We start from the raw sequence: 27,874 nt of genomic DNA on the forward strand, positions 1-27,874 counted from the left end.
ATATTGCATTTTAACCTATATTATTTTGTGCTCTGTAATGGTAATCCATTAATAGTGGTACTGAGGATACATTTTCATTTGTAATTTGTCACAGTGTAAAACTGTATCCTGTTCTGTACCTAAGATCCGTACACATGCTTGCTGCACTTGTGTTAGTTGGTGCAGTTTAAAAGCAAGCTAAAATAAAAGCATGGACAATGCACAGAGCAGAGCTACATGTGGCTCAGTATTCAGTGATTCGTCTCATAATACAGCCATGCGACACTATCAATTTGCATTAGTTTTAGAAACTGGATTAAATTTTCAAATCATCCAGCCCATTGCCCAGTAATGACAGTGCAGTCTCGTCTCTGGATGCTATATACCGGGTCAGGATACTCATTCCAATCAATTGATTTATTTTCAGATTAAGTTTAAATGCTAAACCCTGAAATTTACCACACTGAGTTATCGATTCCTCCTGACTCATATAGCAGGTAAGCTGCAGAATAGACTCCTTTCTGCACATTCCTGCTCCCAGGCACTGACTGCATTGACTGAGTTAAACTAGAGACATGTTCACATCACCGCCCACTTTCTCAAGTGCATCTTTACCATTTAAAATGCCTGCTCTTAACAGTGATATAAAAAGAGTATTACACAGTGAAAAGTCCCACTGAACACACATTAAGATTTTTGTCCTCTGTGAATTCGCTGGTGTTTTTTCAGGTTTCCTGAATTTCTGAAACTCTTCCCACAGACAGAGCAGGGATATGGTTTCTCTCCCGTGTGAATTCGCTGGTGTATTTTCAGATCTCCCGACTGCCTGAAACTCTTCCCACAGTCAGTACAGGGAAATGGTTTCTCTCCTGTGTGAATTCGCTGGTGTATTTTCAGCTGGTGTATTTTCAGGCCTACCGAATCTCTGAAACTCTTCCCACAGTCGGAGCAGCAACACTGTTTCTCTCCTGTGTGAATTCGCTGGTGTGAAACAAGGCTGTGTGACTGACTGAAACTCTTCCCACAGTCAGAGCAGCGATACGGTTTCTCTCCTGTGTGAGTTCGCTGGTGTTTTTTCAGGTCTCCTGACTCTCTGAAACACTTCCCACAGTCAGAACAGCAATAAGGTTTCTCTCCTGTGTGAATTCGCTTGTGTTTCTTCAGGTGTTCTGACTGTCTGAAACACTTCCCACAGTCAGAGCAGCAATATGTTTTCTGTCCTGAGTGAATTCGCTGGTGTGTTTTCAGCTCTCCAGACTGCCTGAAACACTTCCCACAGTCAGAGCAACAATACGGTTTCTCTCCTGTGTGAATTCGCTGGTGTTTTCTCAGGTCTCCTGACTCTCTGAAACTCTTCCCACAGTCAGAGCAGGGATACGGCTTCTCTCCTGTGTGAATTCGCTGGTGTGTTTTCAGGTGTTCTAACTGCCTGAAACACTTCCCACAATCAGAGCAGCAATATGCTTTTTCTCCTGTGTGAATTCGCTGGTGTGTTTTCAGTGTTCCTGAGTTACCGAAACTCTTTCCGCATTCAGAACAGCAATACGGTTTCTTTCCTGTGTGAATAAGCTGGTGTTTTTTCAGAGTTCCTGAGTCATTGAAACCCTTCCCACAGTCAGAGCAGCAATATGGTTTCTCTCCTGTGTGAATGCGCTGGTGTTTTTTCAGGTGTTCTGAACGACTGTAACTCTTCCCACAGTCAGAGCAGCGATATGGTTTCTCTCCTGTGTGAATTCGCTGGTGTATTTTCAGAACTCCTGAATGTCTGAAACTCTTTCCACAGTCAGTACAGAGATACGGTTTCTCTCCCGTGTGAATACGCTGGTGTGTTTTCAGGTCTCCTGAATGTCTGAAACTCTTCCCACAGTCAGTACAGCGATATGGTTTCTCTCCTGTGTGAATACGCTGGTGTATTTCAAAGTTTCCTAACTGGCTGAAATCTTTCCTAGAATCAGGATATTCTCTACCGCCTGCCCTCGCTTTAGCTGCTGGACTGGAACCTGCAAAATATGAACACGAAAGAAAGTAAGAAGGGCTGCTTGTAGGTTTAGGGCATGTGGCTAGGTGGTGGAGTGGATTAATGCATGTGAATTTCAGCTGTGGAGGCTTGCAGTAGGTTTCAACAGTTTAGAAACAAACTTTTAGTTAAACATAAAAGCCTGAAAAAGGAAAGGTCAGTAAAGACTGATGCTGGTGAAAGTTGAAAGCACTTGCCCACTTTATTATTATTAATTTCTTGGCAGACACCCTTATCCAGGGTGACTTACAATTGTTACAATTGCATCACTATTTTTACAAACAAGTACCCATTTATACAGCTGGGTTTTTACTGGAGCAATCTAGAAAATTGATTTCAGTTCTTTATAAGTACAATTAGAGCAAGCATGAACAATCCATTGACATCAGACCAGAACTCCAAACCATGTGCAGTTGAGCTGCGCTCTGACAAAACGACGACTGTCTTTAAAGCACAGTCTTTAAATCCACAGAGCTCCCCGTTTTTTGTTGTTTTAAATGCATTTTCTGCTCTCTTGCCGCCTGTTTGCAGGACTAATGGAGTGCAGCTGATTCAGTGTAGTCAGAAAAAACAGGACATTTTTACATTATCGCACTGGGACAGTCTCGCGACAGTAAAAGCTGGTTCTGGCTACCACCGTATCCATGATTTTGAGCTGAATTTATAATGATATATACAGCACTTTCGTTTTTCTCCCCCTTGGTATAATATCCCATTCCACCCCAACACAAAGAGAAACCCCCTTCACCCCCCAGAGCAACGGCAACATTAGATCTGTATCTTAAGTTCACCAGCAGTGAGTCCTATCTTGAAATGGTTGCAGGGGTACAGGAAAAACAAACATCTAGTAATCTAATCTATATGCTCTCTCCCTCTCAACCACACTGTGGATATCATGCAATCTAGAATGACAATGTCACAGCTACTGGGAGTCACTCACCCGCTAGACTGCATTCTGAATATGACCGCCCGTCTTTCTTTCCACCTCCTTGCGTGCTGTTAGGACAGCCTTTCTCTCCAGTGCCTCGCTCTCTCACGCAGATTCTCTCCAGCACCACGCTACACTCCCGCAGGCGTACAGGCTCCAGCTCAGGGATGTTTGGTTTCAAGTCCTCGGATTCCTCCTTCCCTGGTTCCATGTGGTCAAACTCTACATCAAGGGGCTCCTGTTTAATTTCCAGCACCTTCTCCTCTTCTTGTTTAACAGGAAGGGGTTCTTCTGTCTTGGGGATCTTCAATTCATTGTGCTCGGCTTTAATCCCAGAGACCTCCATCTGACAGCAGTCACACCGAGTCTCACAGAGCTCCTGTTTAATGGGGAGGGAGGTCAGCCCACGTTCAGGGAACTCTTCCTTAATTGGGACAGATTCGATCTTCACACTGTCCATGACAACACTTGGGATTCTGTTTAGTAGCTGCTGAAAAAGAAAAGTCAACTATTTATTTATTGATGGATTTATTTAAACATGGATTTATTTACATACAGTGCTAATAAGGCCACTCAAGGGACCGGCAAAATCTGGCCTTGATACAGGGGTGGCTTTACTACTGAAGGGACATAACAGTTCTTGTAATACGTTTATAATAGCAGCGTTTGCTTCAGGACTTACAGATTGAGGGTCAATGTGGCGCCCTCCCAAAATTTTAGGGGGACATTTTCTTCAGTGAGGAGGTCAATATGGTAGCCTCTGCGTGCTCATTGGAAAAGACAATAACAATCAATCTGTTCAACTCCAAACTTTCCCACTACAGCATGGATAGTAACGTCTGATAAAAAGCATAGTGGGATACGGTCTTCCTTTTCTGTTATTAACAAGAAGCCTAAAACAACTTTGACAGGTAAGTTAAATTTCCACATGTGTACTACAATACTGTACTTATTAACAAATACATAGAAACAGCAGGGCTGTAACTGTTACAGTATGTACACTAGCACTGTACAGTATGTGCATGCCTATTATATAAATTCATGAAGACCTTTTATTTAGTTAATATAGGTTTGAAACACTATTAAAGTTAAGAAAAGTATTTTGGTTCACCACTGACTTATATACACAATATATAGAAATTACAAAAGCAAATAAGAATATTAACGTATTTAACTTGTGCTCATTATATACTGTGGGAAGAGGGATATCAATTTTGTTTCTATCCTAGTTTGCCAGTCCCTTGATTTTGCTTCCACGTATGCTTCAAGTTCCAGTTCTTATCTGCTTCTGGGTCCGGGGCTTCGTGCCTAGGAATCGTTAGTAGCTGCATTCTTTGCCTAGGCATGTTATGCAATCTTCAATTTTGAACAGTTTATTTACTTTTTAAAGTAAAAACTTTTACTTTGTGTGAAGGGAGTTAAAACCGTACATATGAATGTATTGATAAGAAACCCAAGTTACAAATTGCAGTTAATTTCATTTGGAATTTAAACTTGTACAGGCAAGCTCTTCAGAAAGACGTGATACTGTATTAATGCTGATTTAACTTTGAAAGTCAAAAACTATGTTTCTTTGTTTTGGGGGGCAAACAGCCTCACAAACGCAAGTGTAAAACTGAGGAACCAACAGCACACCGAAACACAGCCTGTTGTTCGGAGAATCGTGTTCAATCTTGTTTTCAGTACTTTATTCAGTTTATAGTTTTTCCTTTTAATGTTTAAAACAAACATGAAAGCAGTGAACTGATATGCATGTGATACAAATGAAAAAACACAGTGCTTCACTTGTCTGAATCAGTTTTACATGTAATGTACTTGTATACAACACTTCAGTACCGCTGTGCAGATGTGCTGTGCAGAGTGATGTTATATACAGTGTAACACTGGGGCTATCAGAAAAATACTCATGTTTAATAACCTTTAGAGTGCAATACATGCACGTGTATCGCTGTTTCTGTAAATATCTGAACGCTCAGTAATACATTAGCTTTGAACTCTTGTTGAAATGATAGTGTGCTCCAGCACTTTTTCGGGGGGGACTCGAGCACTGGATTAGCCATTACCTTCAGCAACACCCCTGGAAGAAAAAATACTGATATCACTAAAGATTCTGAATTCCGTCAGGCAAACAAAAACCTACAAGCTAAACATGCAGCTTGTTGTGGCTTAAATTATGTAAATCATAAAAAGCCAATTTCAAGAACAGAGCTGAAGAAACTGTACACGTCTAGAACAGAGTGAAAACAACAGCTACTAACTTGCTCTATAAAGGTCTGGTTTGAGTAGTTTTTCTTTCGTAGATGAGGAAACGTAGCGTTTACAAACCGCTGAAAAAAGACATTTATTTGAAGTGACAAAGTCGGGGTGAGTGAGTAAAGACAGAGGGTTTTTTTCTGTTTTTCTATCTTCAGGTTAATTTAATTGTTCTTCATCCAAATCGGCATGTCTAGTTACTACTTTTGGGAATTGTTGCTGGCAACTGGTCACTCAGTTTTACAGTTGATCTGTATCTCATAAAGAACAGCAAATTAAGGAACCAAGCTCGGCATTAATAATTTTTTTTTTTTGGGGGGTGGGGCGAGGTTAGCCATGCAACCTTAACATCATCAATGACATCACTAAGCACATGACAAATTCTCCCCGAAACTCTGACACTAGTCCTTGTGACTGGTAACATGTTCAGTAACTGCATTAGCATTCCCTCAATGTTTGCTGTCAAGCTAACTATTTCACCAGTGTTAAGTGTCTAGGAAAACCAATAAACTCAGAATACAGTAGTGCTATAGAATTAATTAGGGACCTGCCAGGTATTACTGGAACTAATGTTAAACAAGTCATATTTCTCCAAGCGCTCTCAGCAATACTCATACAATCAATACTGTCTGTATCTGGAATCTGCAACATCTGATTTCTTGTATTAAATGCGCTGTTTCGGGTGGCAGAAAGAGTCTCTGCATTTTCTGCAGTGTGTGTGTGTGCTTGCACTGGGATGAACCATTCTTCTTTCAAACTTTACAGTTCACTATGAATGCCTGCTAACACACTTATGCTGGAAGCCAATTATGACATTAAAATGTTTAGGTACAATTGCAGACTGCTTTGTGTACCACAGCATACATGTATCAACAGTATACCATACAGTGCAAACTATAATGGAAAGTGTCAACATACATGTAGGGTCTGACATGTTGCATGTCCCATTTGTTTTCAGGTACTCCTTTCCTCAAATGTAATATTCCTCTACATACCTCAGCACGAGTACCAGGCATTCTGCTGTTTGTTAAAGCACACACTGACAGCAAACACTGGGGGAATGCTAATGCAGTTACCACTCACAAGGACTATCATTTCCCAGTGTTAAATCCGTATGGCCAGTCTTTGGGAAAAATTTGTCATGTGCTTAGTGATGCAATTGAGATGTCATTGATGATGTCAAGTGTGACGGGAAACCTACAGATTTCAACCAAATCTTAACGAAGTTTTTGCCATATATAATTACACACACACACGGCTCTTGTGTGTAATGTAGGTAACCGATTCCTTTACGCACACATGGTTTGTCAGGACACACGTTTGCCATTGTCTCCTCAGATTATATCACTATTATTATTATTTTTAATCATGTAGGAAATACAGCTGGATTGTGTGAGGTTCAAGCTGGGGAGAACTTGAAAACATGGGCCTGGAATTACTTGGATCGGAGCGGACTGAAGGACTGATACCGCGTCGCGCTCCTTTCATGCGACTGCCTGCGTACGGTTGCTTATTTTACAGAAATCCATTTCAGGCTTTTTGCCGACTGCTTAAAGAATAATTATTTTTGCTTAAAGAATAATTTATTTTTTGTATCTCTATTTAGCTGCACTACAGTAATGCTGCTAAGTTTAAGGGTCCATTGGCTGTCAGATTTCTTCATCCTTATAAAAGTATATTAACAAACATTATTAATACGCATTAAAGCAACGGCACTGTCTGTTGCACGCGTGTTACAATCTGTTCAAATTAGGTTTGCGGTTTTCAATAATATTACAAAATAATAAGAGCTAGGGGTAATATGGTGTGGCAGGCTGGCAAGTGGATAGAGGCCCAGAAACAGTCTGCAGTTAATAAAATAAAAAAAAACCCACTAATTTTATTATAAATAAACAAAAATACAGGTGCACAAGGGCAAAACAAAAAATCTTTAAACACAAATAAAACAAAAAACAAAATTCACAAAAATAAAGGTTTCCAGGCTGGGCAATGCCTTCACCGGATTTCAAACTTTCAAACTTTCAAAAATACCACAACAAACCACCAACCTGCTTCCTCAGCTCCCTCCTTTAATGGGAAGCAGAGGCCTCCTTTTATGTCAGGTGGCTGGGTGCTGATTGATCGTTAATTAAACTAATCATCTAATCAACCCCAGCCACCTGAACACAATGAACCCAGGCAGGTAGGGGAATTTAACCCCATCCCTGCCAATTTCTAAAGAACAGAGCTGTGCTCTGCCACATATGGGGTTTAATTACGATTTATAAAATGGCTTGAATAAATTAAGTGCTGTGATTGGCTGAACAAGATCACATGACTGTGTGGTAATAATTGTCTTACCTCACAGCTATGACATCATAGACCAACTTACCTGATCTATTAATACTACTTAATACTAATAGTTATCTATTCTAAACAGCGCTTCTGTAGGTAAACATTTCAACATACAGGGAGTGCTTCTCAGTGGAAGGATACATAATACATTTCTTATTTTTTTTCCTTTAAAAAGCTAGTTTGCACAATTATTTAAAAAAATGTAGCCATTTTATAAGCGAAATACCCAACTCCAGGGCGTGCAGTAAGACAATTCTTACCACCCTTCCTGGGTGATTGAAGGCACTCTGCCTGCGTCCTTGTGCCACACAACGCACCCAAGGCGTGCGTTAAGAACTGTCTTACCACACACACTGTCGTGGTTCAGCTATTCGCTATAAAAGACACAGATACTTCTGTACCATCAGCAGTAAGATTTTGCAAGAAGATACTTTCTTTGACACGGTTGGCTCCGTTTTAACTTCTTTTCTGTCCGACTTTTTTGGGGCAAATTGAGTTACTTATTTGCTGATTCACATAATTTTCCCCTTTCAATTTTTTGTTTTTGTTACTTTGCTATGTGAAACCTCTATTTTAATACTCATAATAATTTCGCAGTCGCTTTTATCCAAAGCGACTTACAGACATTAGGGGTGACTCTCCATCAACAGCTGCTGCTGCAGAGTCACTCGCAACAGGACTTGGTTTCAGGTCTCATTCGAAGCATATTTTGCCGAACTTAAAGCTGTACAATTTAGATTTATAACCACCCCTGTGTATCGTGGATGGGGTGGGGGCGGCATACACGCACTGCTTATTTCCATCACCTGTGTTGTACAGATATTATATATAAATATAAAACACATTCATTAAGTTACCTGTCGTTATCCTCGTTTATACAATTATATAAAACGTGTTAAAACAAACACTTTTCATCTTGCGAAGGACTGCACTGACAGCAATAAAGTACATCGGCTCAAATTACAGAAATGTAGTGTTGTTTATGGTATTTAACGATTGCTTGTGTTACTTCGTTGTAACTTTGTGGTTATTATGAGGACCGCCATTTCCTCCTTCCTCTGTGGTTTTTATTACAAATTCCCCTGACATAATCCCAGCTTCAACTACAACAGCTCGTTCTTCATCGGTAATGAGTGAAGCCTCGTTTAATAAAGCTAGTAACAGACTTGAAGAAAGAACCCACAGCCCCAGCAGGGTCACAGTAATTGCCAGAAAGCGCAACCTTTGCTGCGCAACTCGCTATTCAAGTGTGGACAAAACAGTTGCAGGCGACCGAGTTGTGCAATTTCGAGAGCGGCTTGTTGCGCAGCTGATGGCTCGGGTGTGGACCGGGTTTAAAAACCAACATGAACCGGCAGTTCGAGATTTCTTTCAGCAAGCACATTAGGGAGGGTCTGCCATTCCAAAGGCAGACCGATTGCAGCTGGAATGCTGCATGTCTACTTTAACACGAGCTCGGGGTTAAACGAACATGATATTTATTTTTTTAACATAGAACTATTTGTAATATCTGAAGTTAAAAAAACAAACAAACAAACAAAACGTTTTATTGATTAATGGCGCTGGTAAGCTTGTAACTTGCTTACAATTTGAAACTGCAACAATGTGTGTTTGTTTAGCAGACGCGTTTATCCAAAGCGACTTACACGTGTTACACTGTAATACAAGGTTACAGTTCAAGAATTAAAGTTATACACTAAAATACAACAGAGACGCAACAAATGTAACAAACAACAATAAACACTTCCTGATTTAACTGTTATTCAATAGTACTGCTTGTGTGTCTTACGTGGCAGGAGAAACTCATTTCTAGCTTTTTATTATCTTTTTTATTTTAATTCCGGAAATCATACGATCCCTGCTCATCACACACCCAAATGAGAAAAGCAAATGAGGAATTCCAAACATTTAAAATTGAACTAACTAATAAAAAGACACAGCATAACCCCCCGATGTCTATCCACGACTGCCGCTCCCCCTATATACAGCGCGATCATCACAGACCCGTGCTGGGGCAAACGACTGGAACAAAAATGCAACCAGTCTGGATCTGTCACCAGTGCGTCCCAAACTAAACCACTCTTAAAAAAAAATGCAACTTACCTTCTTTTATCGCCCGCGCCTTGCAGACTGGTGTGAAACAATTTAAATATACACTTTGATATAGTTTTGTTCTTCCTTAAGCGGCTTGATCAATGACGCCACGCTATGTCTTCAATGCCAGCAGGCTGGCTTTTAATACGCCACTGGAGCTCTCGTCACCTGACTTAGTCACACGACAGGGTTGCATTCTGCAGCAACAGACGCAGGGATACGCCACCGCTTTCCAAACAGCATGGGAACAAGCACAACCACCCCCACTGGGAATTATTTATTTAAAAAAGTCCTTGTCCCCCAGTTTGAAAGATGTGGGCGATAACAAGAAGTTACATTGTTTTAAAATAAAGTTTGGTTGACGCCTGGGAAACTATGCAACGTTGTGTGTGTGTGTGTGTGTGTGTGTGTGTATATATATAATGTGCAATGATAGCAACCTTGCTGTATGGTATATTTTGCATTACAAATAAATAATGGCGTATGTGTGGGATGCAGGTACATTATATAGAAATACAGAACCAAGCAAATATAAGAAATAAAGTAAATGCACCAACAGTTTACAAGGAAGAGACACGACATGGGTGACCCATAGTTTGTGGTTTTAGAAAAAAAACAAAAATTATAACAAAGCCTTCAGGCTGAGGCTTAATAACAACAGCTGCAGGTTTAATAGCGTTTGCGTTGCTTTTGAATATTTACAGGAATAAATGGAACAATACAGTACTAAACTAAACGTTTTTTAAATCCCCAAACCATACAAGCGGGCGGCGAAGCCCTTTCCCGTTTGCCAAAACACGGTCTCACAGCTTCTTGTGCAAATTCAGTATAATGGTGCGCACAGTACTCCAGCATTTACACAGACCGCCCCGACCAGACTGTTTGCGGTGTGACCCAGGCCCGGTTTTTGGGATGGAACCGCATAACAGAGTCACATTTTGATTGATATTCATGTGACAGACATGGACCAATTAAAACGCGAGACTGTTATGCCGTCACATCCCAAAAACCAAGCCTGGGTCAGACCTCAACTTTTTGTCCTGTTTAAATACTTGCCTGCTAATCACAGGCATACAAATTCGAGCCAGGTGAACCAACATCCTGGCTCACTCCCGTGGTGTTCTGGGGAATGTAGTCCTGCAGCACCCTCCTGTACTACAGATTTTCTCCTCCACCACTACACGTGTGTGTGTGTGTGTGTGTGTGTGTATGTATATATGTATATATTTCAAACACAAATAATGTGTTTGCATAAGTGTTGCATTGTACAAGTTTTTTTTTTTTTTTTGGCTGTTTTTTTTTTTTTTTTTTTTTTTTTATGTACACAGAAGATTTAAATGATTTAAAAAATATTTATTTCAGGACGTTTCTGACAAAATTCAGCTGTATAGAAAGAAAAGTAAGCAGTGCAGTCGTCAAAAACTTGCTACACAGCTGAAAACTTGCTTTTGTCTGAAATATCCTCAAATAAATTTTTTTTGTAATCATTTAACCCCTGTGTGTGTGTGTGTGTGTGTTATATATATATATATATATATATATATATATATATATATATATATATATATATATATATATATATATATAGTGAGATAGCAGGGAGGGGGTTAAAATCCTTCCCTGCTAAAACCATGTGAGATTGCTCATTTGGGTGTCATGGGGTTTAATTGTGTAATTGCTTTATTGTTTAATTACCCCCTGCACCTGGTGGTAATTGTAAATTAGAGCCAGGTGCAGGGTATTTAAGAGAGGCAGCCAGTCTGTTCCAGGCTGCTGCTGAGAGAAGAGCCCGACTGTGTGAGTGAGCAGTCGTATTGAGGTATTGTGTGAGGATGTGTTTTTCAATGTTTGTGGCAGGTAAACGGTTTAGCCGTCCTGCGTGATAGTTAGGTTCCTGTTTATGTTTAGTGAGTGCTCCAAATAGGAGCTAGGTGTTTGTTTTGTGTTTATTTCATTTTGTGTTTATTAAAAGTGCATGTGAGCACTGTTTCAGTACAATCCTGTGTGTTGGGTCGTGATTCAGAAGGGAGAAGAACCCGTGAGAGCCTGTGTGGCAAGCATTTTATATATATATATATATATATATATATATATATATATATATATATATATATATATATATATATCTTACTCTCTGCATTTTCCTCCCAGCTGAAGAACTTGTAGTCTTGGTCGTCCTGAGATGATAATCTCATTTTTGTGTACCTACTTTGCCTTTTTCTATACGTGTGTGTGTGTGTATGTGTTGAACACTCATTCGTCTTACAAAGCAGTAGTTATAAATCTGGTGAATTAACTGAGTTAAGGCACAGGGTACCAATATTTATGACTCCAACTCTATAAAAGTCATGGAGTTTTAATTCAGAAGTATTAGAACATAAGAACATAAGAAAGTTTACAAACGAGAGGAGGCCATTCGGCCCATCTTGCTCGTTTGGTTGTTAGTAGCTTATTGATCCCAAAATCTCATCAAGCAGCTTCTTGAAGGATCCCAGGGTGTCAGCTTCAACAACATTACTGGGGAGTTGATTCCAGACCCTCACAATTCTCTGTGTAAAAAAGTGTCTCCTATTTTCTGTTCTGAATGCCCCTTTTTCTAAACTCCATTTGTGACCCCTGGTCCTTGTTTCTTTTTTCAGGCTGAAAAAGTCCCTTGGGTCGACACTGTCAATACCTTTTAGAATTTTGAATGCTTGAATTAGGTTGCCACGTAGTCTTCTTTGTTCAAGACTGAACAGATTCAATTCTTTTAGCCTGTCTGCATATGACATGCCTTTTAAGCCCGGAATAATTCTGGTCGCTCTTCTTTGCACTCTTTCTAGAGCAGCAATATCTTTTTTATAGCAAGGTGACCAGAACTGCACACAATATTCAAGATGAGGTCTTACTAGTGCATTGTACAGTTTTAACATTACTTCCCTTGATTTAAATTCAACACTTTTTGCAAAGTATCCGAGCATCTTGTTAGCCTTTTTTCTAGCTTCCCCACATTGTCTAGATGAAGACATTTCTGAGTCAACAAAAACTCCTAGATCTTTTTCATAGATTCCTTCTCCAATTTCAGTATCTCCCATATGATATTTATAATGTACATTTTTATTTCCTGCGTGCAGTACCTTACACTTTTCTCTATTAAATGTCATTTGCCATGTGTCTGCCCAGTTCTGAATCTTGTCTAGATCATTTTGAATGACCTTTGCTGCTGCAACAGTGTTTGCCACTCCTCCTACTTTTGTGTCATCTGCAAATTTAACAAGTTTGCTTACTATACCAGAATCTAAATCATTAATGTAGATTAGGAATAGCAGAGGACCTAATACTGATCCCTGTGGTACACCACTGGTTACCACACTCCATTCTGAGGTTTTTCCTCTAATCAGTACTTTCTGTTTTCTACATGTTAACCACTCCCATGTGTTTCCTTGAATCCCAACTGCGTTCAGTTTGAGAATTAATCTTTTGTGCGGGACTTTGTCAAAAGCTTTCTGGAAATCTAAATAAACCATGTCATATGCTTTGCAATTATCCATTATCGATGTTGCATCCTCAAAAAAATCAAGCAAGTTAGTTAGGCACGATCTCCCTTTCCTAAAACCATGTTGACTGTCTCCCAGGACCCTGTTACCATATAGGTAATTTTCCATTTTGGCTCTTATTATAGTTTCCATAAGTTTGCATATAATAGAAGTCAGGCTTACTGGTCTGTAGTTACCTGGTTCAGTTTTGTTTCCCTTTTTGTGGATCGGTATTACGTTTGCAATTTTCCAGTCTGTCGGTACCACCCCTGTGTCAAGAGACTGCTGCATGATCTTGGTTAGCGGTTTGTAAATTACTTCTTTCATTTCTTTGAGTACTACTGGGAGGATCTCATCCGGCCCAGGGGATTTGTTTATTTTAAGAGCTCCTAGTCCCTTTAACACTTCTGCCTCAGTTATGCTAAAGTTATTTAAAACTGGATAGGAACTGGATGACATGTGGGGCATGTTGTCAGTATCTTCCTTTGTAAAAACTTGTGAAAAGTAATCATTTAACATATTTGCTATTTTTTTTTTCTTCCTCTACGATTTTGCCATTTGTATCTCTTAAACATTTAATCTCCTCTTTGAATGTTCTCTTGCTGTTGTAATATTGGAAAAACATTTTGGAATTGGTTTTAGCTCCCTTAGCAATGTTCATTTCTATTTCTCTCTTGGCCTTTCTAACTTCCTTTTTGACTTGCGTTTGCAGTTCCGTGTACTCTTTCTGCGTACTTTCTTTTTGGTCCTTTTTTAATGCTCTGTAAAGTGCCTTTTTTCGCTGAATTTTTTTTTAATTGATCTATTAAACCATTTTGGCAATTTAGTTTTACATTTAGATTTGTCTACTTTAGGGATGTAATTGTTTTGCGCCTCTAGTACTACATTTTTGAAGAACAACCATCCTTCTTCTGTGGGTGTTTTCTCTATTTTACTCCAATCTACTTCTGTTAGTCTCTGTTTCATACCTTCATAGTTTGCTTTTCTAAAATTGTAAACCTTAACTTTAGTCTTTACTTTTGGGGATTTAAAAAACACTTCAAATGAGACCATGTTGTGGTCTGAGTTTGCCAGTGGTTCTCTGACCTCTGTTTTAGTTATTCTATCTTCGTTATTTGAAAAGACTAAATCAAGGCATGCCTCCCCTCTAGTGGGTGCCTTGACAAATTGTGTTAGGAAGCAGTCATTTGTCATTTCCACCATTTCTATTTCATCCTTCGCGCTACCCACCGGGTTTTCCCATTTTATTTGGGGGAAGTTGAAATCCCCCATTAGTATGGCTTCTCCTTTGCTACACACATTTCTAATGTCATTGTATAACAGATTATTGTGCTCACCGTCTGAATCTGGCGGTCTATAGCATGCTCCTATTATTATGCCTTTTGAATTTTTGTCTGTTATTCTGACCCATATTGATTCGGTTTTATTTTCTTTGTCCAGGTTTAACACCTGGGCTTCAAGACTGTTTCTTATGTATAGCGCTACCCCTCCTCCTTTTCTGCCCTGCCTGTCTTTCCTATAAAATGTATACCCACAAATATTGTATTCGTCCACATCACTCTCAGACAACCACGTTTCTGTAACGCCTATCACATCATAGTTACTTGTTAGTGCAGTAGCTTCAAGTTCTAGAATTTTGTTTCTGATACTTCTAGCATTTAGATAAATACATTTAATGGTTGTCTTACCTGAGTTGTTGTTCTTGTTTTGATGCGGTCTCCCTTCTGTTTTTTTTGTTGATTTCTCCCCCCTTCCTTTCTAGTTTAAATGCTTCCGAACCTGCTCGAGGATCTTTTCTCCAAGTAGACTAGTTCCCTTGTTATTTAAATGCAGTCCATCCCGTCTATACAGATAGTCCTCGTTGTAGAATGTGGTCCAATGATCAAGATAGGTGAAGCCTTCCCGTGTGCACCACGTCTTCAGCCATTCGTTTTGATTAATTATTTCCAGCTGTCCATATGGTCCTTTGCAAGGTGCGGGTAGTATACCAGAAAATACCACAGTTTTGGTTTTCTCTTTTAATTTCCTTCCTAGCTCTCTGAATTTATTTTGCAGGGATTTTGGTCTGTCTCTTCCAATGTTGTTTGTACCGATGTGGACGACTACTACCGGGTCGTCTCCTGTTCGTTCTAGGAGCCTGTCCACGTTCTCAGTGATGTGCTTGACCGAGGCTCCCGGAAGGCAGCACACTGTTGTAGTAAGGGGGTCCAAACTGCGAACTGAACTTGCTGTGTTTCTCAATATGGAGTCCCCAACAATCATGACCTCCCTTCTTTTTGCTGTCTGGTCACCACTGTCAATAGGGTCCTGGATGTTGTTCCTTTCATTCTCTTGTTGTTGGTTCTGCTCATCACAATTCTGAAGTGACTCAAATCTGTTGGTTGTTTTGATTTCTGGTGGTTGTGTTTGACGAAGTTTCTTTTTTTCCCTGCTTCTGCCTACCTGAACCCAGCTGTTCTGACCTTCTATCTCCCTGGTGGATTTCAGTCTGTTAGGGGTGATGCAGACTTCCATGAATTGTGGGTGTGCCAGTTCCTCAAGATCCTGTTGCTGTCTCACTTCTTCCAGCTCCATTTCTAGCATACTTACTAGTTTATGCAAACCCTGGATCGCGCTGCACTTTACGCACACTTGGTTTAGCTCCGCTGGGTTTTCTCGGATTTCCCACATCAAGCAGGTGTCACAGATTACAGGCTTGAAGACCATGTTGAGTTTTTTTTTTTGAAGTTTAGTTTCTTCTGCAGCTGTCAACCTGCTTTCAAACTGCTTCGAAACTGCTCTGTACTTTTCCACGCCTGTACTTCTCCCACTCGCTGTCGCTTCCACTCGCTGTCGATGGGAAGACTGCCTCGTTTAACTGCGTTGTTCTGCTGTGCTGTCGGCTCCTCCCCTCGCCCGTGTCTCAAAACGGCGCTGAATTTGAATCAGCTGCTCCGAGTTTCAGCTTGTTTGTTATTAGAAAAACACACGCGGCTGTTTGACTTTGAGCTGCTGCTGTGTTTCCCCAATGTCCTCTGTTTTCCGATTAAAGCAATTCAAGATGCAATTTCTCCTTTCTGCTTCGAAACTGCTCTGTACTTTTCCACGCCTGTACTTCTCCCACTCGCTGTCGCTTCCACTCCGAATGAAGACATTTCTGAGTCAACAAAAATTCCTAGGTCTTTTTCATAGAGTCCTTCTTTAATTTCAGTATCTCCCAAATGATATTTATAATGCACATTTTAATTTCCTGCGTGCAGTACCTTACACTTTTCTCTATTAAATGTCATTTGCCATGTGTCTGCCCAGTTCTGAATCTTGTCTAGATCATTTTGAATGACCTTTGCTGCTGCAACAGTGTTTGCCACTCCTCCTATTTTTGTGTCATCTGTGAATTTAACAAGTTTGCTTACTATACCAGAATCTAAATCATTAATGTAGATTAGGACTAGCAGAGGACCTAATACTGATCCCTGTGGTACTCCACTACCACACTCCATTCTGAGGTTTCTCCTCTAATCAGTACTTTCTGTTTTCTACATGTTAACCACTCCCTAATCCATGTACATGTGTTTCTTTGAATCCCTACTGCGTTCAGTTTGAGAATTAATCTTTTATGCGGGACTTTGTCAAAAGCTTTCTGGAAATCTAAATAAACCATGTCATATGCTTTGCAATTATCCATTATGGATGTTGCATCCTCAAAAAAATCAAGCAGGTTAGTTAGACACGATCTCCCTTCCTTAAAACCATGCTGACTGTCTCCCAGGACCCTGTTACCATATAGGTAATTTTCCATTTTGGATCTTAGAGATTTTCTTGTTACTGTATCTTGTAAAGCGCTTTGATGGTGGTCCACTATGAAAGGCGCTATATAAAATAAAGAGTGATTCATTGATTGATGTTTTAAGGAAATGTTCCTTTCAGTGCAGTTTGGAACACAGAATAAGCAATACTTTGTTGAATCCAGCAATCTGGGCTAGTTGAACCTGCTCTTACATGTAATTATTTACTGTAGTCTCTATTTTTTGCTCTTACTTGAATTTTATATTTTGCTACTGATTTTATTGTACTTTACAACTGCTCTTATCTGTAATGTGATACTTTACATTGTGATATTCTATAATGTGATGCCTTGTATTGTGATATTTTGTAACAATTTTAAGTTGCCCTGGATAAGGGCGTCTGCTAAGACATAAATAATAATAATAATAATAATAATAATAATAAATAACAACAACTAGAACTGCCAGGCAGTTTTACGGCTTCCAGTTTCAATTCAATATACTGCATTAGCTCATTATCTCACAATGCTTTATAACTTTAAACACCATTGTAACAATTTCTTTATTTTATTTATATAGTGTCTTTCATACCACGGTATCTCAAAGCGCTTTACAGACAATATGTATCATGATCAAGAAACAAGACAGAATAGTATAATCAAACAATTAACAAAATACAATCATATTAATAATGACAATAGATAGGACAAAAATAAAATAAATAAAATACAAAAGTTAGCAGATATAAACAGATAACAGAAACTTTACATCTTTATATCAGGTTAAAAAAACTCACCTATAAAAATGACCGAAGCAGCATCTCTGATAGAGGAAGGCAAACAGTTCCATAGCTTGGGAGCATTCAAACAAAACCCACTTTCTCCTCCTTTTCAATTTTTTCCATTGGGAGGCACAAAAGTCCAGCGTTAGCCAACCTTTGAAGTGCGCAGAGGTTTATAATCAGGACAGAATCTCTCTTAGGTACTCTGGTGCTAAGCCATTTAGTGCTTTATATGTTAAAAAATAATATTTTAAAATCAATTCTAAAATGTACTGGAAGCCAGTGCAATGAGGCCAACACAGGAGTTATATGAGCCTGTTTTTTGGTTCTAGTCAGAACCCTCGCTGCTGCATTTTGAACAAGCTGTAATGGTGATAAGACATGACGTGGAAATCCTGCAGATAAAGCATTGCAATAATCAAGTCTTACTGAAACAAAAGCGTGAATTCGTTTCTCAACATCAGCCATAGAAAGAAAAGACCTAATTTTAGCAATTTTAAGAATGTGTTAAAAAGATTTTTCGAATATGTGCCTTAAAACTCAAACCAAAATCAAATATAACTCCTAAGTTTCTTCCATCAGATTTTATATTAGAGGTCAGGTTGCCCAAATCATTTTTTAGGGGGTTTGCAAGCTCTAGTTGTTGCTGAGAACCTAACAGCATGATTTCCGTCTTATCTGAGTTTAATTGCAAAAAAAATTGAGACTGAAACAATAGTCATCGAATGTCAATCCACACCAGACGCAACTTGGAAATGACCCCATCCATGCATTCCTATTTGAAATACTAGAGATGGGCTGTCCCATTACAAAACAGGGCTTATTTTGATAAAAGGTTACCACCCTGACCTCCGGCAACTGTTGTAAAATAAAGGTTGGACTTGTAAAATCTATAGATCAGAGTTTTATTGAAAATCCTTATATATCCAATAGTTTTATTGTTATCATATATGCTGGTGTGGACACTCCCATTTCACTGCAGCGACTTTTAAATTCTTCGCTCACGTCCAGTGTGGATGCAGTTTTAGTCTTTTAGTCCACAGAGCACTCTGCTGTTTTGTTTAATGCATTTTCTGCTCTCTTGCCACCTGGTGGCAGGACTAATGAAGTGCAGCTGAAACAATGTTGTCAGAAAAAAAACAGGATTGCAAAGCTGCGACATTTTTACATTATCGCACTGGGACAGTCTCACAACAGTAAAAGCTGGCTCTGGCCTCCATTGTATCCACGATTTTGCGCTGAATTTATAAAATAATTTTTCTCCTCCTTGGTATAATACCCCCTTCCACCCCAACATAACACAAAGAGAAAACACCCTCATCTCCCAGAGCAATTGCAACATTAGCCCTGTATCTTAAGTTCACCAGCAGTGAGTCCTATCTTGAAATGGTTGGAGTGGTACAGGGAAAACAAATACCTAGTAATCGAACCTATATCCTCCCTCCCTCTCAAGCACACTGTGGAGATCATGCAATCTAGAATAACAATGTCACAGCTACTGGGAGTCACTCACCTGCTAGACTGCATTCTGAATAAGACTGTCCGTCTTTCTTTCCACCTCCCTGCGTGCTGTTAGGACAGCCTTTCTCTCCAGTGCCTCGCTCTCTCACGCAGATTCTCTCCAGCACCACGCTACACTCCCGCTGGCGTACAGGCTCCAGCTCAGGGATGTTTGGTTTCAAGTCCTTGGATTCCTCCTTCCCTGGTTCCATGTGGTCAAACTCAACTTCAAGGGGCTCCTGTTTAATTTCCAGCACCTTCTCCTCTTCTTTAATAGGAAGGGGTTCTTCTGTCTGTGGGATCTCTAATTCACTGTGTTCAGTTTTAATCTCAGTGACCTCTGGCTGACTGCTGGCACATTCCATTTCGCAGAGCTCCTGTTTAATGGGAAGAAAAGCCAGCCCAGAGAACTCCACTCTAATGGGGACAGGTTCAGGGAACTCCTCTTTAATTTGGACAGTCTCCATCTCCACACCGTCCATGGCACCGCAAGGGATTCTGTTTAGCGGCTGCTGAAATCATTCCAACCATGTATTTATTTAGGGATTGATTTATTTAAATACAGAGCTAATAAGGCCATTCAAGGGTCTGACAAAATCTGGCCTTAATAGCAGGGGTGGCTTTACTACACAGAATACTGGATAATTTCTTAAATAATTACATTTTTGTAACGCACATAGTTCATAACATTATTTAAGTTTATCATCAATGAAACTGCACCAAACTCTTATAGTATTTCTACCAAAGACAAGCAGTGGGCATGTTCTTTTTTTTCCTGCTCTTGTTAACTATCACCTAATTTGCTGTCCCATCCTGACAACCAGCGAAAAGTTTTGAAAAAGCTTTGTAAGTATTCAATGTGAACACAAGAGCTCTGCCTTGGATGGGCTTGTATTCCTGGCAAGCATGTAAAGTGTGCACATTGAAGAGAACTGTCTGTTGATAGTGTGCGCTTCTTTGGAGTTTCAAAATGAACTGTTAAATATGGAAATAATACTTTGTGTTTTTTATGATGTATTTTTTCAAACCAGGCTGCGTGCTGTCTGAGATTCCTGATTGATGACCACATCTAGGCAATGTAAGTACAATCAGTGCCTCCCACAATTGATTACAATAAATGAATGTCGGTATTCCTACCACACTATACAGAGTTCGTACGGTCATGGAAATCCTGGAAAAGTCATGGAATTTGAACAGGACAATTTCCAGGCCTAAAAATACCCTGGAAAAATAATAAATTCAAAGTGTCTTGGAAAATTCATGAAAAAATTGCTGGAAAAACGTTTAGTATTCTTTGAACGGCACTATATCTTGTTAAAGACCGTTTTGCTTTCTCTGCTGGTTTTGGCTGCTTCTGCTGATTTGTTTGTTTACGGTTGCTAAGTAACAAACTTGGCAAGGAAGGCATATACATCATCACTGCTTAACCTTTGCAAAGGGCAACACTAGGATGCACGGTATGCATGGGTGAAAAAGTCAAAATGGCCTCACCCAGGTCCATTCCTATGATTCATGTAGAAATGCCAAAAAAATAATCAAAAAATAACGGGGGGCTGTGTGTGTGTGTGTGTGTATGTATGTATATATATATATATAATTTGAAGTTTGTGACCTTTTACAATTTTTGAACTGTAACTTGATCGAGACCATAGCCACCTAACCCACAGGGCACAGGGGAGGCAAACTAACCGTGTTATGCCAAATAGTGTCACCTGGCAGTGAGGGGCAATTGAGTCTCATTGAAGATTAAGACTAAAGTAACAACGTGCAATAGATGTATAACTATCCTATTGATTTGATAGTTGTGTTGCATTCTTTGTTTTTGGATCTCAAAGAACAGTTTTTGAACCTTAGTTTTTAGGATTTTTTTTTTTTTTTTTCCGTACACTGGAGTAATGTTTACATTACAATTTAATTATGAACTTTACACCTGCGACAACCTGCCCAGCGGCAGTGACACACTAAGCGCTGGTGCGTTTATGAGCAGATCACATACACAATACGAATATTCTAATAAGTAGGCTATTACCAATTCTCTATTTATGAAACATGACAAGCATACATTTTCATTAAGTTGTCAAACTGGTAAAACGAACGGCCCTGTAGCAACTTCAACACCAACTCTACATAAAATGTCTTAGAAGAATAAGACCACACTGTTTACACTGTGAAATGCACACCGTGAACCTTACTTATTCAGCCAAATAAATTTGCTTCTGACATGGCAAGTACTTTGAACTGCCTTACTTAGGGAATGCTTTCCTTCTGAAGAACAGGACTTGCTTGTCTTTGTTTGTCTAACACTTTCCTTTAATAAAGTACATGTGGGAATTGTAGGTGCAGCTCTGTGCAGAGATGCCTCTGGTACTGCTGTGCCATTTGGTGCCACTAATGTAATTGTAATTAAGGCTCAGTAAATACATACTGGAAATTTTATGCTGAAACACCTGCAAATGTGTAGGTTTGAAATTAATAAAACTGTGTGCTTGGTTTCTTAGTGCTTCTTAATTGTAAAAATAAATAAATAAATACATGCATTTGTCTCTCTACGCTTTGCAGTCAGTCCTGTTTGCTTTCCACTTTTTTTTTAACAAAGCACAGCAGTGTGAACGTGGCCTAGACGCCTGACTGCTACACGCAATTCTTGGACAGTTGTTTCTGGCACTGATTAAAACACTGAATTGTTGTACTGCCTTTAGAATGAAACAGGTATAGGTACACAAACTGACTCAGCGTTACTGAATAAGGTGGTTTACTGGTCCAGAGTTTATCTGCATTCAAAGTGAGTACAATTTAGAGGGTTGGTATTATACTGATAAATAAAATAATGCAAAAGCTTTATTTTTACAGTTGGTTCTCAGCATTGAACATTGTCAACCCTTAAATTAGGTCTTGAAAATTGTCACAATGTTTTAAAGTCCTTGAAATCTGCATCAGAAAAACTGCATGAACCCTGTACACTGCTGCAGTGCGCTGGCATTTACTCATCAGAAACGATATTCAAACAACAACGTCTCGGGCAGTAGCTGTATTTAGCCTTTGGCTCATGCTTTTAAAAAAATTAAAATAAAATAAAAAAGGCGTATTGCACTTTTGTGATGCTCGAATAAATAGTCAAAAAGAAAATATAAACACGTTCAAGAAAACCACATTTGACTTGGCTCTGGTAAAACAAACACCTTTTTAAAATCTACACAAAAGTTTAAATGATTCAGATGTTTCAGTTTGAAGCCCTTTTTTCTGCACCGTGTTTACTTTTCTTTCTACACAGCTGAAGGGCTTTTGTGTAATTGTTATATATATTTATATATTTATATATATATATATATATATATATATATATATATATATATATATTTATATATATAATTTTTATTATACCTCTTTTCAAACACACATTTACATATAAAAACAAATGTGCCTCATTTTCGATTAATTTCACCAGCGCCTTATCTTTTACATTTTAAATTGAATCGGCCTTATTCATTTAAACAAGGCTGGATCTGCAACACCCGTGCGTCCCAAACAGCTAAACTTTATTTAAAAAACAGAAAACAAAAACGTAACTCACTTTTCTTATCATTCAAGCCTATTAAACTGGTGTGCAACACCATTTAAATACATAATAACACTAATTCCGAATGGATGAGTGGGTTGTGTCTTTCAGATGCCTGCATGCTCCCTTTTAAACGTCACTGACTCGACTCAAATCAGTTTTTTTTCAAGCAACAAAAACGCTTTTTAACAAACAATCATGAACTGCTCGTGTGATGACTGTAGTATCGGATACTGACCTTGGCTTAGGGTTTCGGTGTAGAAAGAGGATTATTCATGGTTTTACTAATAATAGTATGATAGCCAATCAGAGTGCAGTGTCCTGGCAGGAGAATCCCGCGTTATTTTTGTGAAGCAGCATAATCTGCATCCCAGATACTTCTATAGCTGAGGTCGTGTTCTTACAGCTGGATTTCCGCAGGCTGTTCCACCCGTTGAAATCTGTGCAGATAGAGGGTGCGTTCACGGAGATCATTCTTAGAAGACCATTAGCTAAATTGGTCAGATTCTGCACAGAATATGTGTAGAATGATCTCCGTGAACGCACCCAGATTGTTCCCCCAAGCGCTGATCCAGGATCAGTTTCTCACTCATTCCATAGACCCAACCCTCTCTAGACGCTTTCACGTGAGGGTCTGGAATCAACTCCCCAGTAATGTTGTTGAAGCTGACACCCTGGGATCCTTCAAGAAGCTGCTTGATGAGATTCTGGGATCAATAAGCTACTAACAACCGAACGAGCAAGATGGGCCGAATGGCCTCCTCTCGTTTGTAAACTTTCTTATGTTCTTATGCCTCTTCATGGAGGTATGACACGGGGCCCGTCTATAGTTTTTGCCCTGAACTGAACCCTCGGGGCAGCCTTCTAGACCCGCCTCCTAGCTCTTAATGGTGAATACCAATTGGCCCTTAATGCTGACGCCAAATTGGTCCACGATTCTGCATTCTGGCATAAGTGTTTTGAAAGCTCTTTTCCCGGTCATTTTTTTAACGCTTACAAAAAATGTTATTAATTATCGGCTTAATTTGTATTTATTGCAGTGTATTGATGACATTGAATAAGCTTCATTTTAAAAGGTACATAACAGAAATAACAGTATTGCAGAGGGCCGTTCGTTTACACAGTCTTAAAAGCTATATTACGGTAATGTAAACAAGTAAATTACAGCAATAGTCTAAGCTACTCCAGGGCAGCACCTGTTGCTGTAAGGCTTGTGTTACCTTGATATTTAGTGAGCATGGCGTCTAAGGTGGGTAAATTGGGCATCAAAGACGTGCCCCTGTGTGTTCTGTTGTTTATAATGGGCTACACTTTGGGGTGGTGCTGTTCGTGGGGTACGGCTTGCTCACTAAAATCGTTAGTGTTTTTGCAAAGAGGAGACAATAACCTATCTAGGTATACCTAGATATTTAGTGAGCAAGGCGTCTGAGGGGGTAAATGAGGCAAAACAAGCAGGTAATATAGGGTACCGCTGTGCTGCTGATACAGATTTGTTATTAATGTTTTCGTTTTGTTTTTTTTTAAAGAAGGAGCGATTTATTTTTTAAATAGTAGCAATATTTTAATTGAGCATGATGTGTAATGAGTTAAAACACACGCTGCTTTGTCAACTACACCGAGAATGAGGAACCGGGAATAAGTAACCAACTTCCAGGTGGCGCAGGTTAATCTTTCTAATCACGATTATTTTAAAATATGGAATAGATAATTAAGTCAATTTACAAAAGTTACAATTGTTCAGCACTGCCATTTTGAACATTAAAATCTAAACAGTACGAAAATAACGTTGTTACAGTACATTTCTGTCTCCACTTAGGATGTCTGCTCCCTCTCTGCGGATAAATGTGGAATTTATGCTAATGAGCTATTAAAAAATAAACATTATTTAAGTTGCAATATGATGAATTAATTTGTAAACTAGGCCTACTTTATGCATGAGACAAGTTCATGACCTTATCTACCTACAAAGTAAAAAAAAAAGCTGATTGGCTGTTGCGTGACTCATTACGCCCCCTAACCGATACTATTACCCCATTGGCTCTTTGTGCTACGCGTAGAATATATTTGGTCACTTTCTTGCGCATTGCGTCAATGCGTTAGTGGCCCCGATGGCTTGCCATACATTATGGCCCTTTTGGTGTTTACCATTGCTTTTAGGACACGTAGTCTAATCACAATCTTCTTTACGCGTTGATCAATAAGGGTTCCCTTTCAATTCGAAGACGACCACCACTTACATTGGTATGGGATATTCCTGCCCTTGACGTAGGCATTGATGAGCTCTCTATACCAGAGCTGCTGAAATGCCCCTTCCTGTGATGACGCACTCGGTCCCTCCTACAGAGGGAATAAAACCGTTATTTGCAGGAAGATCCTCCTCTCTTTCCCTCTCAAGACGGTAAGGTAAGACTCAATGTTTAGCTGAGTGTGGATAAGGAAAGAGCTTCTCGAGTCGAATTGAGTCTTTTTGCATTTCCCTTGCATTCGTGCTGAAAGCTGGCATCCCGCTTTCCTGGAATCAACAACTTAAAAGACAGAGTCCTTTCTGTCTTTCAGCGGCCTCCTCGCTTGCGTGGTAGAGGCTGCTCCTTTTTATCTGTCTGTCGTATGTGAGCGACTGTCTGTGCAGTCATCTGCAAATGATTGTCTATTCTTCTTGAGAGTACACGTGTCCTCCTTGGGGCTAGGACTTGCCGTATCCCCGCTGTCGAGTAGACCCTATCGGCCACACAGGCCCGCCCCCTCGGTGAATCGGGCCTTGTAAAGGGGGTGCCACCTGAGGAACTCTAAAATAAGGAACACATTTGTGAGCCCTTAAGAAATTGCCATATTATGGGCTTCAGAATCCTTCCTGTAATTTACAAGGTCTGTATGAATGCATTGAAACAGATTACAGTTCATTTATGTCTTCAATAAGATGTATACAATGTATTAGATACATTTAGTATAATTATCTTATAATTTGGACAAACTTTCCGGTTTTTACTTGTTGCTGTAAACCAGGTGTAACACTGAATGGCAAAATGTTGTGTCAATATTGTATAAACATCATTACAAATTAATAATACCTCTCAGCAACTTGAGCATATGTAGTGTTAGTGTGCTTTACAAAGTTGTACATTTTAACTAGGATGATTCACAAGTAAGCAAGAACAAGAATTAGCACTTCTGTTTTTTATTTTTTATTTTTTTCCAATAAAACCTCATGCTATATTGTCATCTTGGTGGAGCTGGCGAAGATGGTGTATGTGAAATTAAGACTCGAGGAGATAGGAAACTGCAATGAAGCACTTTTAGCGCATGTAGTGAAACAGAAATGAACACAACACAGACACCACAAAACCATCACCACTCAACTCCAACACCAACTAAACACAAACAAACCCTTCTCCTTACATACCCTGTGAATCACTAATTAACCAACTAAACCAGCGTGAACAATGAGCAATCAACTAAACAACATGCAAACATGGATTCACTCAAACACGCATTCTCACAAGATTTATTAATCATACATACATTCTCACAATAACACACTATGTACATAGACAGGGCTCTGCCCTGTCACAAGCTGCCATGAACAATTCCTTATGTTCTTTTCCATGAGCATTTTTGACTGCTCCTTGCAGCGGTTAGAAGAGGCTTGTCTTTCAGAATCATTGTTGGAAGTCAGCACATCCCAGATCACAAGTAGTTCACTGTTTATCAGTTCTACACAACACCTACTGCGGTTCTCATTCCACTTGTTCTACATGTGGGAAAATATGCGTTCAATGTATCCAGTTGTTGCAGGAATGCTCAATACAAATGAGAGCACAGAAAGCATGTTTGAAAGGGTGTCAGTGGCTTGAATATGCTCTTCCACTTAAGAGGAGTGTTTTTCAGCTTCCAATCCTCTGTTTGTTCTAGTTTATCAAGAATTGTTTTGAATGTTGAAAACTCCATATCCAACTTTAACCAGCTCACTAGATGAAGTCTTTCAACAACATTCTCCACATCTAAGTAAGACATCTGTCCAGCAGTGTGCAGTGACAGTGGCTGTAGAGAAAAGAGCCAATTTTCCTCTTAAACGTTTGCCATTTGTCCAGATATGCAACAGCACAATTCAGATATGCTCTGAATTCTTTATTGGCTGTGGCTGCTTCTGAAGTAGAAAGCCTAGTCATCTTTGTCTTGGTGAAGTATCCATAGAATTAATCTTCCTTCCTTTGGATCCGCTTATCTCTTAGAGATTTCATTGTACAATATATTTCAGGAGCAGTTGTGTCATTTAAAAAAATAGAAATAACTCTCAAAAATATTCAGAATGCTGTTGCAGAAAAGGAGGTACACTTCCACTATGTCTGGCAATTTCCTTGCAGTAGATCCTGATTTTGATTGTGAAGATTAGTGTACACAGAATGATGAACACCATAGTTGACATTAGCATTGTCTGCACTAAAAGCTGACACGGAGTCCAAAGACAATCCCAAACTCTCCAGTGAGTTTGTGATGCAGTTTACTATCCCATCTGCTGATTAATCTGGATTTTCAACTAAATCTATCATTCTGTTTAAAACCTTCCTGAGGAGTACAAAACTGGACTGCAATTGGAAACATTTAGCGGTTCACTTTGTTTGAAGCATCCGTTTGGACAGCAAATGGAAGAGGCTTCTCACCCTCTGATAAGGTATGTAGAGCTTGACTTGCAGCTTTTGGAGCAAGCACATCTGTCACAAGACCTTCAGCCTTTGCCCTACCACAGGAAAGTTTCTTTGCAATGCTTGAATCATGAAATATCTTTTGTGTCAATTTGACACCGCAGTCCATGCTGTTGTAACTCAGGTTGTCCTTGATGGTATGATACACATTGGCCAACTCTGCAGCAGTAACCTGAAAACATGCAAAGAAAATGTAATTTCTGTAATTATGGGCATACTTACTCTGGGCTCCGGGTCTCAAATTGGGGGGGGGTGGTATTTGGCATAATACTTCATTGGTTATTGAGAGCTCTACTGTAGAAGTGGAACAATATACATTCTTTTAAAAAAACGTTATTCTTCAAATATTTTGTTCATATTATTTAACACAGAAATTATATCTATGCAATAATACTAAAACAATATTAAATCAAACTTCATCTTTGACAAAAATCATATATTCATTACAATGTT

The 27,874-nt window shown here is 39.3% G+C and overlaps 2 protein-coding genes across 3 annotated transcripts in view; both read right to left on the reverse strand.

The window, feature by feature from the left end:
* LOC121306486 (lysine-specific demethylase 6B-like) overlaps positions 1-27,874 on the reverse strand; it is a 665,627-nt gene that overhangs the window by 462,010 nt on the left and 175,743 nt on the right. The gene's annotated exons all lie outside the window — the stretch shown is intronic.
* LOC121306497 (zinc finger protein 345-like) lies at positions 73-9,991 on the reverse strand. Of its 2 annotated transcripts, none has more exons than XM_041238236.1 (3): positions 9,615-9,991; positions 2,937-3,411; positions 73-1,979 (listed from the first exon to the last, which is right to left on the reverse strand). In XM_041238236.1, exons 2-3 carry the CDS (start codon positions 3,382-3,384, stop codon positions 667-669), a joined length of 1,761 nt encoding a protein of 586 aa, XP_041094170.1. In that variant the 5' UTR covers positions 3,385-3,411; positions 9,615-9,991; the 3' UTR covers positions 73-666. The 2 variants fall into 2 exon arrangements, with proteins under 2 accessions (XP_041094170.1, XP_041094169.1); XM_041238235.1 differs by having other exon boundaries at positions 2,937-3,414; positions 9,615-9,990.

Source organism: Polyodon spathula, chromosome 48 (assembly GCF_017654505.1).
Source record: "Polyodon spathula isolate WHYD16114869_AA chromosome 48, ASM1765450v1, whole genome shotgun sequence".
Lineage (NCBI taxonomy): Eukaryota > Metazoa > Chordata > Actinopteri > Acipenseriformes > Polyodontidae > Polyodon > Polyodon spathula.